The 14,279-nt window shown below is 41.7% G+C and overlaps 1 protein-coding gene across 2 annotated transcripts in view; it reads right to left on the reverse strand.

The window, feature by feature from the left end:
- MYOM1 (myomesin 1) overlaps window positions 1–14,279 on the reverse strand; it is a 164,415-nt gene that overhangs the window by 41,453 nt on the left and 108,683 nt on the right. For both annotated transcript variants that reach the window (XM_032654458.1, XM_032654459.1), the window contains 2 exons: window positions 4,287–4,413; window positions 695–879 (listed from right to left, as the gene is read on the reverse strand). In XM_032654458.1, coding sequence (XP_032510349.1) covers window positions 695–879; window positions 4,287–4,413 — 312 coding nt within the window. The remainder of the gene's footprint in view (window positions 1–694; window positions 880–4,286; window positions 4,414–14,279) is intronic.

Below are 14,279 nucleotides of genomic sequence, written 5' to 3' on the forward strand. Positions count from 1 at the left end.
ACAATAGGGGGAAACATTCTTTTGAGATTTCTATTTGGTACTAGTGAGAGAGTCAGTGGCTAGAGCAGAACAGTCTCTGGCAGATAGAGTTAGAAACTGGTTCAGTTGGAACACTCTAGAGGAACCTGGAAGGCAGTGACATGGAGAAGGGTGAGAACAAGGTCAAGAGTTGAGGCAACTCATTCCTCTGGTCCCTGAGAGCTCACGTGAGCACAGGGGTGAGGGGGCAGGGGAGGTAAGGCCGACCACGACTCAAAAGGATCAGCAGTTAAAGGCTTACAGGCATGAACTCTATGAAAATAACACCCTCAAATCAAAAACCACCAGCAAAAAAATTCGAGGTAGGAATGAGAAAGTCACCTTTTGGAGATGGTAACATCTTAAGACTGTGAGTAACAAAAATGTGAGGTGGGTAAGTGGAGGCGAGGAGGGACAGAAGAGGGAGGAGGGATCTTTCCTAAAGCCAGGCAAAGGGACTTGGGTCAAATTACAAGCAAATTGTTTTAAGTATCAGAAACATCCCCAAAACCTCACCGACTGCCAAATGGAATCCTACCAGGATCCCAACACATGACACAGACCAATGATGAGATGCTCTGCTTTATCTCACTGACTTTAAAGTTAACTTCGTTAGAAGAACCAATTTTTTCTTTAAAAAAAAAAAGATTTTCTCAAACTGTGAGCATCCTCTTACCCTCAGGTATGTGTTTTTCAGAGCCGCCTCATTGAGTCCTCGCCACTGGTCCTCTTTGGCACTGGCCTCCTTCATGTCCGTAAAGTAGCCAGTGACCGGAGTCCGTCCTGAGTGGATTGGAGGCTTCCACTGCAGAACCAGGGAGGTTTTTCTGACTTCACTGTACTTGAGACTGTGCGGTGGTCCTGAGAGGGAAAGAGAGACTGATGCGTAACAATCATAATGGAGATAAGAAAACTCCAACGTGTGTAAACCTAGAACCACATTTAAGGTCTTAAAGCTGAAGCTAATGCTGGTGTTCTTCTTTTGTAAAATCTACTACTCCCATGGAAACAGGTATTCCGTGCTCATTTCATATCAAGTTTCCTCAACAGCTCTGTATCAGCCTATTAAGACCCTTTACGGGCAGTAAGTGGTTAAGGCCAGTTCAAGGTGCCCTCCAGCAGCTGGATGAAGCCTTGCCCTCAGGCTGTCCTCAGGCCTGTGTTCCTCACCTTTTATCATAACAGTTTAATTTGGTTGTAGATTCAATTTCAGATTATTTTTGGATGACAATCTGAAAATACCCCACAATCTCAATTATGACGAAGAAAGCAACTCTCTTTGATGGCTTATAAATATAGAAAAATATATATATTGCAAAATATATATCCCTCCCTCACTGGAGGGATATCTTTCTCGTAAAGCATATATCCCATATAGGGGTAAAAACAAACTACAATTGTGGTTACAAAGAACTTTCACCAAAACAAATACAATCAATCCCATGGGCCCTGAATCTATGCTAAACCCTATCAGGTATTTTACATTCTTTTATCTCACCCATCCCTAAAACAATTAACAGAAAGCTCAGAGACACCAAGGAACTTGATCAACCTGTTCAGGAAGGAAGCCAAATACTTCCTGTGTGTGCTCTTTGCACTCTTGGGCGAGTCCCATCTACTCACTGATGGCCTGCATCTTTGCATGACTACCAGCTGCTATGAAGGTGATATAGTTATTTATTTTCTTTCTTTTTTTTTTTAAAGGGTAGAGTCAGATTTGCACTTTATTTATTTATTAGCTGCGTTGGGTCCTCGTTGCTGTGCGCGGGCTTTCTCTAGTTGCGGCGGCTACTCTTTGTTGCGGTGTTCAGGCTTCTCATTGCGGTGGCTTCTCTTTGTTATGGAGCACAGGCTCTAGGCACGCGGGCTGCAGTAGTTGTGGCTCGCAGGCTCTAGAGTGCAGGCTCAGTAGTTGTGGCACACAGGCTTAGTTGCTCTGCAGCATATGGCACTCTCCCGGACCAGGGCTTGAACCCGTGTCTCCTGCATTGGCAGGTGGATTCTTAACCACTGCACCACTAGGGAAGTCCCTTTATTTTCTTTTCTCTTTCCTCATTTTTCTTTTTAAATAACAATTGGTTTCTAACCAACCAATCAAAAGCACCTGAACTGACTCACAGTGGCCTGAGAGCCAACTACAAGCGCAGACTCCATCATGCTATGCTTTGGCATTTTGCAATTGATCACTGTGTTTTTTGGGCCCTTTTCCTCAGCTTAATGGTCACTGGCAATGAGTCATCCTTGTCTCCTGATGATGCCTTCTGTGGAAATAGGTTTAAATAACACCAGTACCTTACACTGGTGTGCAGTGCTCTGTTTTGCAAAGGGTTTTTATGACCATTGTCCTGTGTCATCCTTAGAAGCCAGAGAGGTATCCCAACAGGTAGCACCAGCCCTTTCTTCCAGAGAAGGACCACTGTGCTGCTGCTTCCTACCCCCTTGTGTCTTGGAATGAGCAGACCTAGTTTCCAACCCTAACTGCCACTTATTGCCTGTGTGACCTCCTGGGTATCATTTAACCTGAGTCTGTTTCTTCATCCGACAAAATGTCCTAAATGCTCTCACCTATCATAAAGCTTTCTTGACTCATGGCTTGCCCAACACTTCTCAGTGAGTCAAGGGTGAATCTGGGAAAAGAGAGGCCGTGGGGGTGGAGGACTGCCCCGTTCACTTCTCTGAGTTGGGAGCACTCACCCTGCAACCTCTTTTGCTAACTATATCTCTATCAAACCATTTTCCACAGGTCTGCTCAGAATTTCTTGGTCTGTCGTCATTCACATTTTAACTTTATTCAGGAACTGCAAGAATTTAAAAACAGACCCACTTTTGTGTAGGTGGCAGAAAGAACTTAAGAAATATCGCCGGCTTCAAGAAGGCGAAAGGAAAGCCAGTGTGTTTGCCTCTTGTATTAACTGAAGGTGAGTGAACTCTTGAACTTCTCTTGAGTTTCTCTTGTAATCTTTTTATTCACACCTGATAGAGATGTGATGCAGATGGACGCTCACTAAGTGAAGGCAAAAAAGATGGTCCTCCAAATGCACTAAGGTTTCAAATAGAGAAAGCGGGTGGCACTGGGGGCATGGCTGGATCCACCCAGTGTGCCCAGTGTGGCCTGGTGTTCTAACATGGTTGGAGCCAGTGCTGTAGCAGTTGTTATAACAAGCTGAATATCCAACCCAAGTGGGAGAATTTAGTCATTCTGTGGCACTAAAGTATTTTGGTGTTTGAAGTTAGTGCCATTGGAAGCACAATAAAACCATCCACTAGGGACTTCCCTGGCAGTCCAGTGGTTAAGACTCTGCCGTCCAATGCAGGAGGCGCAGGTTCAATCCCTGGTCGGGGAATTAAGGCCCCCCATGCCATGTGGTGAGGTCAAAAATTAAAAAACAAAAAGCAAACAAAAAAAAACCCATGCACTGACTACGTTGCTAGTCTGACTCTTAATGACTTAGTAAATTTGTTAGTATTCAGTTTTTACATTTGTTCACTGTTGTGACTGTGTAAAAGTTAAAAGCATAGGTAACTGTTTCTGGCTTCTCCCCACTTTCATCCCTGCCCCGTCAACCACCCTCTATGATAACCTCCAAAGGAGAGCATTTCCAGTCCGGTTCCAGGATCTTTATTGTGATGCAGAGTTGGGAAAAAGTTGACATAGACAGAAAGGACTCAAGAGCTAAGTGGAGAGATATAAGAGGCAGGAGGCCAGGACTGAAGCCCTAGGCAGGCATGTTAGGTCCCCTGTATGTACAGTGAAGAGCTGGGAGCAAGGGAGGAGGAGCCCACAGGAAGGAGGCCACAGAGGCTGGGGCTGAGGAGATGGGGGAGGGAGGCTGATAAATGAAATGCTCCAGAGCAGTGGGAGAATGCACAACTTGGGAGTGCCAGAAGACATTTTTAAGAAATTTTGCTGGGGGATGTGAATTGGATGCCCTTTAATGGCCTTGAAGAAGACAAGCAAAGATTAGAATTCCTTTTAAATAATCAAGTGGCATTCAAACTGTGTGCTTCCGTCCATCCTACTCCATGCAGAGGCTGAGCTATGGGGACTCTAGGATTTATTTGGAATATAAGAAATTTATACTCAGTTTTATATTGGTACCTATTGTTTCATAGTACTGTAGAAATATTTAACGTAAACACAAGGGGCTGAGAGAATTTGTCTCCCTTAGAAGCTGTATATATGTACCACTTAAATTTAGTTCCAGGTTGTAGGTTCCATTGGAAGAAACTCTGAGCCTCAGTGCTGAGACATGGTCTTCCTGGTTTACCTGGAACAGCAATGGTCCACTCTTCACATTTGAAGCTTGCGCTTACTGCCGAGGGTGCTCCCAAGCCAGCGATGTTCATGGCTGCCACTTGGAACTGATACACCATGTTTTCCTTCAAGTTGCTAATCTGCAACATGGACAATATCATGGATAGTGAACATTTCAGGTTTGTTTTTCTAGTGGTTCAACATTTTATTTATTTACCTCCTGTGTTGGACATACTCTAGGGTGACCCCCCCCAATGAATCACATCCTTTTGTAATCTCCCCTTGCATTGGGGTGAAACCTGAGACTTGCTTCTAGCCAACAGAACATGGCAGGGGTATTGGAATATGAGTCCTGTGATTGTATTATATCATATGGCAAAGGAGGAGGGATATTTCAGATGTAATTAAGATCCCTAATCAGTTGATTTTGAGTTAATCAAAAGGGAGATAGATTATCCTGGGCGCACCTATGATGTTGTGATTTATAATAAGATATATATATTTGGTTTTTGTCCCCATTCCTGGCACAGAGCTCCTAAAACACTTGGAATTTCCTAAGTGATGACAGTTATAAAGTATCTTTTGTTGTGTTAATGAGGTGACTTTTGGAAAGCACCTAAGGATGGGGACTGGTTGCCAAGGGAACCAATCATGTGATTAGAGGGTGGGAACTTTCAGCCTCATCCCAGACCTCTGGAACTCCGGGGAGGGAAGATGGGCTGGAGATTGAGTTCAATCACCAATGGCCAATGATTTAGTCAAGTGAGTCCATGTAATGAAGCCTCCATAAAACCCCAAAAGAGCAGGGTTCAGACAGCTTCCAGGTTGGTGAACACATGGAGGTGCTGGGATAGTGGTGGTCTGGAGAGAGGATGGAAGCTCCATGCCCATTCCCCATATCTTGACCTATCAATCTCTTCTATCTGGCTGTTTCTGATTTATACCTTTTATAATAAACTGATAATCTGGTAAGTAAAATGTTTCTCTGAGTTCTGTGAGCCACTCTAGTGAATTAATCAAACTCAAGGAGGAGGTTGTGGGAAATTGATTTATAGTCTGTTGGTCAGAAGCACAGGTGACATCCTGGACTTTCAACTGGCATCTGAAGTGGGGGCAGGGTTATTCTTGAGGGACTGAACCCTTTACATGTGGGACCTGAGTCTATCTTCAGGGAGACAGTGTCAGAATTGAGTTAAATTGTAGGACACCCAGCTGGTGTCTGAGAAGTGTTGTGAGTGTGAAGTAGTGTAAGAGCAAAGGAGAAACACACAGGAGGGAAAGTGAGTTTTTCCAAAGGACCGACTTAATCAGATAGAAACTCTTAAAATGGGGTTTGGGCCCTGCCTAAAGAGAAACACTGTCCTGATGGCCTTGAAGAAGCAAATACTGTTTTTCAAACTGCTTAGCCACTCACATTTGGAGAAGGACAGCCTCTAGGAGCTGAGGGTCTCAGACCTACAGCTGCAAGGAACTGAATTTTGCCAACAGTGAGCTTAGAAGAGGAACTTGAGTTCCAGATGAGAATGCAGTCCAGCTGAAACCTAGGTTGCAGCCTTGTGAGACCCTGAGCAGAAGACCCAGCTAAGCCATGCCTAGACTCCTGACTCAAGGAAACTGTGATACCACAAACAGGGACAGTTTGTGGTAGTTTGTTACACAGCAACAGAAAACGAATGCATGTACAGATGAAAATTAAATGAATCCTAATCTTGGAATCAAAATACTCAAATTCTTATAATATTTCTGCTCTTTACTGAGTGATCTCATATTTTCTATATCCCTCAGTATGAACTGGGTTGTTGTGGGGGTAAATATATGTAGTAAAATAATAAATGTGAAAACATTTGCAAAATAGAAATGATGGGATGTATTAATGTGAAAAAAATCCATGAACTAGGCTTTAAAAGAGGAGACAATGAGTAGAAGGACATGCTCTCACTCCCTCTTGCAAGAACACCAGTATTACAACTAACTGCTGAACAATCATCGACAGGAAGACACTGGAACTCACCGAAAAGATACCCCACATCCAAAGACAAAGGAGAAGCCACAGCGAGATGGTAGGAGGGGCGCAATCACAATAAAATCAAATCCCATAATTGCTGGGTGGGTGACTCACAAACTGGAGAACACTTATACCACAGAAGTCCACCCACTGGAGTGAAGGTTCTGAGCCCCACGTCAGGCTTCCCAATCTGGGGGTCTGGCAATGGGAGGAGGAATTCCTAGAGAATCAGACTTTGAAGGCATGCGGGATTTGATTGCAGGACATCAACAGGACTTGCGGAAACAGAGACTCCACTCTTGGAGGGCAAACACAAAGTAGTGTGCTCATCAGGACCCAGGGGAAGGAGCAGTGACCCCTTAGGAGACGGAACCAGACCTACCTGCTAGTGTTGGAGGGTCTCCTGCATAGGCGGAGTGTGGCTATGTGTCACCATGAGGACAAGGACACTGGCAGCAGAAGTTCTGGGATGTACTCCTTGGTGTAAGCCCTCCCAGAGTCCGCCATCAGCCCCAGCAAAGAGCCTGGGTAGGCTCCAGTGTTGGGTAGCCTCAGGCCAAACAACCAACAGGGAGGGAACCCAGCCCCACCCATCAGCAGACAAGTAGACCAAAGCAACAGCCAGCTCTACCCACCACCAGTCCTGGCCATCAGGAAACTTGCACAAGCCTCTTAGATAGCCTTATCCACCAGAGGGCAGACAGCAGAAGCAAGAAGAACTACAATCCTGCAGCCTGTGGAACAAAAACCACATTCACAGAAAGATAAACAAGATGAAAAAGGCAGAGGTCTATGTACCAGATGAAGGAACAAGATAAAACCGCAGAAAAACAACTAAATGAAATGGAGATAGGCAACCTTCCAGAAAAAGAATTCAGAATGATAGTGAAGATGATCCAGGACCTTGTAAAAAGAATGGAAGCAAAGTTCAAGAAGATGCAAGCAATGTTTAAGACCTAGAAGAATTAAAGAACAAACAAACAGAGATGAACAACACAATAACTGAAATGAAAACTACACTAGAAGGAATCAATAGCAGAATAACTGAGGCAGAAGAACGGATAAGTGACCTGGAACACAGAATGGTGGAATTCACTGCTGCGGAACAGAATAAAGAAAAAAGAATGAAAAGAAATGATGACAGCCTAAGAGACCTCTGGGACAACATTAAACACAACAACATTTGCATTATAGGGGTCCCAGAAGAGAAGAGAGAGAGAGAAAGGACCCAAGAAAATATTTGAAGAGATTATAGTCAAAAACTTCCCTAACATGGGAAAGGAAATAGTCAACCAAGTCCAGGAAGTGCAGACAGTCCCATAGAGGATAAACCCAAGGAGAAACACGCCAAGACACATAGTAATCAAACTGGCAAAAATTAAAGACAAAGAAAAATTATTGAAAGCAGCAAGGGAAAAACAACAAATAACATACAAGGGAACTCCCATAAGGTTAACAGATGATTTCTCAGCAGAAACTCTACAAGTCAGAAAGGAGTAACATGATATACTTAAAGTGATGAAAGGGACGAACCTACAACCAAGATTACTCTACCTGGCAAGGATCTCATTCAGATTCGATGGAGAAATAAAAAGCTTTACAGACAAGAAAAAGCTAAGAGATTTCAACACCACCAAACCAGCTCTACAACAAATGCTAAAGGAACTTCTCTAAGTGGGAAACACAAGAGAAGAAAAGGAACTGCAAAAACAAACCCAAAACAATTAATAAAATGGTCATAGGAACATACATATCGATAATTACCTTAAATGTGAATGGATTAAATGCTTCAACCAAAAGACACAGGCTTGCTGAATGGAAACAAAAAGAAGACCTATACATATGCTGTCTACAAGAGACCCACTTCAGACCTAGGGACACATTCAGACTGAAAGTGAGGGGATGGAAAATGATATTCCATGAAAATGGAAATCAAAAGAAAGCTGGAGTAGCAATGCTCATATCAGGTAAAATGGACTTTAAAATAAAGAATGTTACAAGAGACAAGGAAGGACACTACATAATGATCAAGGGATCAATTCAAGAAGAAGATATAACAATTATAAATATATATGCACCCAACATAGGAGCACCTCAATACACAAGGCAACTGCTAACAGCTACAAAAGAGGAAATTGGGCTTCCCTGGTGGCGCAGTGGTTAAGAATTTGCCTGCCAATGCAGGGGACGTGGGTTCATGCCCCAGTCCAGAAAGATCCCACATGCCACAGAGCGGCTGGGCCCACGAGCTGTGGTCTCTGAGCCTGCGCATCCGGAGCCTGTTCTCCGCAACGGGAGAGGCCACATCAGTGAGAGGCCTGCGTACCGCAAAAAAAAAAAAGAGGAAATTGACACTAACACAATAATAGTGGGGGACTTTAACACCTCACTTACACCAATGGACAGATCATCCAAAATGAAAATTAATCAGGAAACACGAGCTTTAAATGACACAATAGACCAGATAGATTTAGTTGTTATTTATAGGACATTCCATCCAACAACAGCAGATTATACTTTCTTCTCAAGTGTGCACAGAACGTTCTCCAGGATGGATCACATTGGGTCACAAATCAAGCCTCAGTAAATTTAAGAAAATTGAAATCATATCAAGCATCTTTTTTAACCACAGCGCTATGAGATTAGAATTCAATTACAGGGGAAAAAAAACATAAAAAACACAGACACATGGAGGCTAAACAGTACGTTACTAAATAATCAAGAGATCACTGAAGAAATCAAAAAATACCTAGAGACAAATGATAATGAAAACACGATGATCCAAAACCTATGGGATGCAGCAAAAGCAGTTCTAAGAGGGAAGTTTATAGCTATACAAGCCTACCTCAAGAAACAAGAAAAATCTCAAATAAACAATCTAACCTTACACCTAAAGGAGCTAGAGAAAGAAGAACAAACAAAACCCAAAGTTAGCAGAAGGAAAGAAATCATAAAGATCAGAGCAGAAATAAATGAAATAGAAACAAAGAAAACAATAGCAAAGATCAATAAAACTAAAAGCTGGTTCTTTGAGAAGATAAACAAAATTGATAAACCACTAGCCAGATGCATCAAGAAAAGAGGGAGAGGACTCAAACCAATAAAATTAGAAATGAAAAAGGAGAAGTTACAATAGACACCGCTGAAATACAAAGCATCCTAAGAGACTACTACAAGCAACTCTATGCCAATAAAATAGACAACCTGGAAGAAATGGACAAATTCTTAGAAAGGTATAACATTCCAAGACTGAACCAGGAAGAAATAGAAAATATGAACAGACCGATCACAAGTAATGAAATTGAAACTGTGATTAAAAATCTTCCAACAAACAAAAGTCCAGGATCAGATGGCTTCTCAGGTGAATTCTATTAAACATTTAGAGAAGAGCTAACACCCGTTCTTCTCAAACTCTTCCAAAAAATTGCAGAGGAGGGAACACTCCCAAACTCATTCTATGAGGCCACCATCACCCTGATATCAAAACCAGACAAAGATACTACAAAAAAAGAAAATTACAGAAAATTCACTGATGAATATAGATGCAAAAACCCTCAACAAAATACTAGCAAACAGAATCCAACAACACATTAAAAGGATCATACACCATGATCAAGTGGGATTTATCCCAGGAATGCAAGGATTCTTCAACATACGCAAATCAATCAATGTGATACACCATATTAACAAACTTAAGAATAAAAACCATATGATCATCTCAATAGATGCAGAAAAACGTTTTGACAAAATTCAACATCCATTTATGATAAAAACTCTCCAGGAAGTGGGCATAGAGGGAACCTACCTCAACATAATAAAGGCCATATATGACAAACCCACAGCAAACATCATTCTCAGTGGTGCAAAACTGAAAACATTTCCTCTAAGATCAGGAAAAAGACAAGGATGTCCACTCTCGCCACTATTATTCAACACAGTTTTGGAAGTCCTAGCCATGGCAATCAGAGAAGAAAAAGAAATAAAAGGAATACAAATTGGAAAAGAAATAAAACTGTCACTGTTTGCAGATGACATGATACTATACATAGAGAATCCTAAAGATGCCATCAGAAAACTACTAGAGCTAATCAATGAATTTGGTCAAGTTGCAGGATACAAAATTAATGCACAGGAATCTCTTGCATTCCTATACCCTAATGATGAAAAATCTGAAAGAGAAATTAAGGATACACTCCCATTTACCACTGCAACAAAAAGAATAAAATCCCTAGGAATAAACCTACCTAAGGAGACAAAAGACCTGTATGCAGAAAACTGTAAGACACTGTTGAAAGAAATTAAAGATGATACCAACAGATGGAGAGATACACCATGTTCTTGGATTGGAAGAATCAATATTGTGAAAATGACTATACTACCCAAAGCAATCCACAGATTCAATGCAATCCCTATCAAATTACCAATGGCATTTTTTACAGAACTAGAACAAAAAAATCTTAAAATTTGTATGGAAACACAAAAGACCCCTAATAGCTAAAGCAGTCTTGAGGGAAAAAAACAGAGCTGGAGGAATCAGACTCCCTGACTTCAGACTATACTACAAAGCTACAGTAATCAAGACAATATGGTACTGGCACAAAAACAGAAACATAGATCAATGGAACAGGATAAGAAGCCCAGAGATAGGGCTTCCCTGGTGGCGTAGTGGTTGAAAGTCCGCCTGCCGATGCAGGGCACATGGGTTCGTGTCCTGATCTGGGAAGATCCCACATACCGCGGAGCGGCTGGGCCCATGAGCCATGGCTGCTGAGCCTGTGCTCCGCAACGGGAAAGGCCACAACACTGAGAGGCCCGTGTACCGGAAAAAAAAAAAAAAAAGGCCCAGAGATAAACCCATGCACCTATGGTCAACTAATCTATGACAAAGGAGGTAAGGATATACAATGGAGAAGAGACAGTCTCTTCAATAAGTGGTGCTGGGAAAACTGGACCGCTACATGTAAAAGAATGAAATTAGAACACTCCCTAACACCATATACAAAAATAAACTCAAAATGGATTAAAGACCTAAATGTAAGACTGGACACCATCAAACTCTTAGAGGAAAACATAGGAAGAACACTCTTTGACATAAATCACAGTAAGATCTTTTTTTGATCCACCTCCTATAGTAATGGAAATAAAAACAAAAATAAACAAATGGGACCTAATGAAACTTAAAAGCTTTTGCAAAGCAAAGGAAACTACAAACAAGACAAAAAGACAACCCTCAGAATGGGAGAAAATATTTGCAAACGAATCAACGGACAAAGGGTTAATCTCCAAAATCTATAAACAGCTCATGCAGCTCAATATTAAAAAAACAAACAACCCAATCCAAAAATGGGCAGAAGACCTAAATAGACATTTCTCCAAAGAAGACATACAGATGGCCAAGAAGCACATGACAAGCTGCTCAACATCACTAATTATTAGAGAAATGTAAATCAAAACTACCATGAGGTATCACTTCACACCAGTTAGAATGGGCATCATCAGAAAATCTACAAACAACAAATGCTGGAGAGGGTGTGGAGAAAAGGGAACCCTCTTGCACTGTTGGTGGGAATGTAAATTGATACAGCCCCTATGGAGAACAGTATGGAGGTTCCTTAAAAAACTAAAAATAGAACTACCATATGATCCAGCAATCCCACTACTGGGCATATACGCAGAGAAAACCATAATTCAAAAAGACACATGCACCCCAATGTTCATTGCAGCACTATTTACAATAGTCAGGTCATGGAAGCAACCTAAATGTCCATCGACAGACGAATGGATAAGGAAGATGTGGTACATATACACAATGGACTATTGCTCAGCCATAAAAAGGAATGAAATTGGGTCATTTGTAGAGATGTGGCTGAATCTAGAGACTGTCATACAGAGTGAAGTAAGTCAGAAACAGAAAAACAAATATCGCATATTAACGCATATATGTGGAACCTAGAAAAATGGTACAGACGAAGCGGTTTGCAGGGCAGAAATTGAGACACAGATGTAGAGAACAAACGTATGGACACCAAGGGAGGAAGCAGTGGGGGTGGGGGTGGGGGTGGGGGTGGGAAGAACTGGGAGACTGGGATTGACATGTATACACTAGTATGTATAAAATGGTTAACTAATAAGAACCTGCTGTATGAAAAAATAAGTAAAAGAAAATTCAAAAAAAAATCCATGAACGATAAATAATCCTTTGAGCATTAAAAATGCTTAATAAGTGGAGGTACTGATGGAACCAGCTGAGTACAAAGTTTACCTACTGTATGATTTAAGGCAAGACAAATCTGTATCCATGATCCAGTCTACACCTGATTTTATCATGAAGCTGGGTATCCATAAAAGGGAAAAAAATTTTGACCCTTATTTCACATCATACACAACATTTATAGGTGAATTAATAACTTAAATGTAAGTGGCAAACTGTAAAGCCTTTAGAATATAATCTACATAGCATGGTCCCAGCTGGGGCCATGGCTTTCAGGATTCCTGAACTAGAAGGCATTTCTTAAAAAAAAAAAAAGGCACAGAAGTCGCTAATGGCAAAGCAAATGTTGGTAAATCTGACTACAATAAATTTGACAAGAAAATAGGTGTAGTTCACCATAAGGAGAGGAAAAGTCTAGCCAATGAGACGATATAGGCAACTTACATAGCCAACAAGGATTTATGCTCAAAATATTTAAAGAACTTCACAAGGCAATAAGAAAACCCATTAGAAAAATGGGCAAAAACCTTGTTAGGCATGCTATGAAAGATTTCAAAATGGACCATAAACACAGGAAAAGATGTTCAGACTCATTTGACACCCAGATTGTCGAAACAGGAAAAGTGTGAACACACCAAGTGCTGGAAGGATGTGCAGCATTGGGAATTCTCATACTCTTCAGAAAAACAGCAGAGAATTATGTGGTGAAGTTGGAAATAAACAAGACTCTCTGGCCTAGCAATTTTATTTGTGGGTAATAACCTAGAGAAACTAGTGCACATATGTGCCAGCAGGCATGTACAAAAATGTTCATAGCTAAATTGTTTGATATGGCTTACAATGCCCCATGTCAATCAATAACTGAATGGGAAGGTGTACTGTGAGATGGTCATATAATGGAATACACAGCAATAAAGTAAGAGCTACTTGTACCAACATGGAAGAATCTTAAAAATAAAATTTTGGGTCTTCCCTGGTGGCGCAGTGGTTGAGAGTCCGCCTGCCGATGCAGGGGACACGGGTTCGTGCCCCGGTCCGGGAAGATCCCACATGCCGCAGAGCGGCTGGGCCCGTGAGCCGTGGCCGCTGGGCCTGCATGTCCGGAGCCTGTGCTCCACAACGGGAGAGGCCACAACAGTGAGAGGCCCGCGTACCGCAAAAATAAATAAATAAATAAAATAACATTTTGTTTTATGTATTCTCAGTATGCGTGTGATATTTCATAAATATTAGATGTTAAGTTAAAAGAATGTGACATTCAGTTGGGGAAAGCACCATTCCCTGGGCCTCACCCTGCTCTTGCTCTCACAGCTTGGGGTTCTGTGAGGGAGGGGTGGTGACTTGGGTCTAGCTGATGATGCTGTAAAGAGGGGAGCCAGTAGCTATGGTAATAGTGAGACCCGTCAGGTGCTCTGAGGTGGGCCGAGCAGTGAAGGCCCACATGTAGCAGGGAAACTCGTGGGTGGACACGTGAAGTGCCCCTCGGTGGCTATCAGAGCACTATGACAGGGGCCAATTCACAGAGGGCAAGCTGAGTCTGGCCATCGGGTCCATGTCCCTTTTTTCTTCGTGATTTGGACATTGAAGGTCAAAAATCCAGTCATTTGGATTCCGGGACTCTTAAACTAGTAGCATATTGTTACAGATACTTTGTGAGTTAATTTTTGTAAAAAACATAAGTTTTCATTAAAAGTATATACTCCATACTAAATATTTGAAGAAATTATGTTTATACGTATAAATCAGAAAATACACATACCGCCTGGTAAGCCAAAATATTTCTATTCATC

Source organism: Phocoena sinus, chromosome 14 (genome assembly GCF_008692025.1).
Source record: "Phocoena sinus isolate mPhoSin1 chromosome 14, mPhoSin1.pri, whole genome shotgun sequence".
In the NCBI taxonomy this organism is placed as follows: domain Eukaryota; kingdom Metazoa; phylum Chordata; class Mammalia; order Artiodactyla; family Phocoenidae; genus Phocoena; species Phocoena sinus.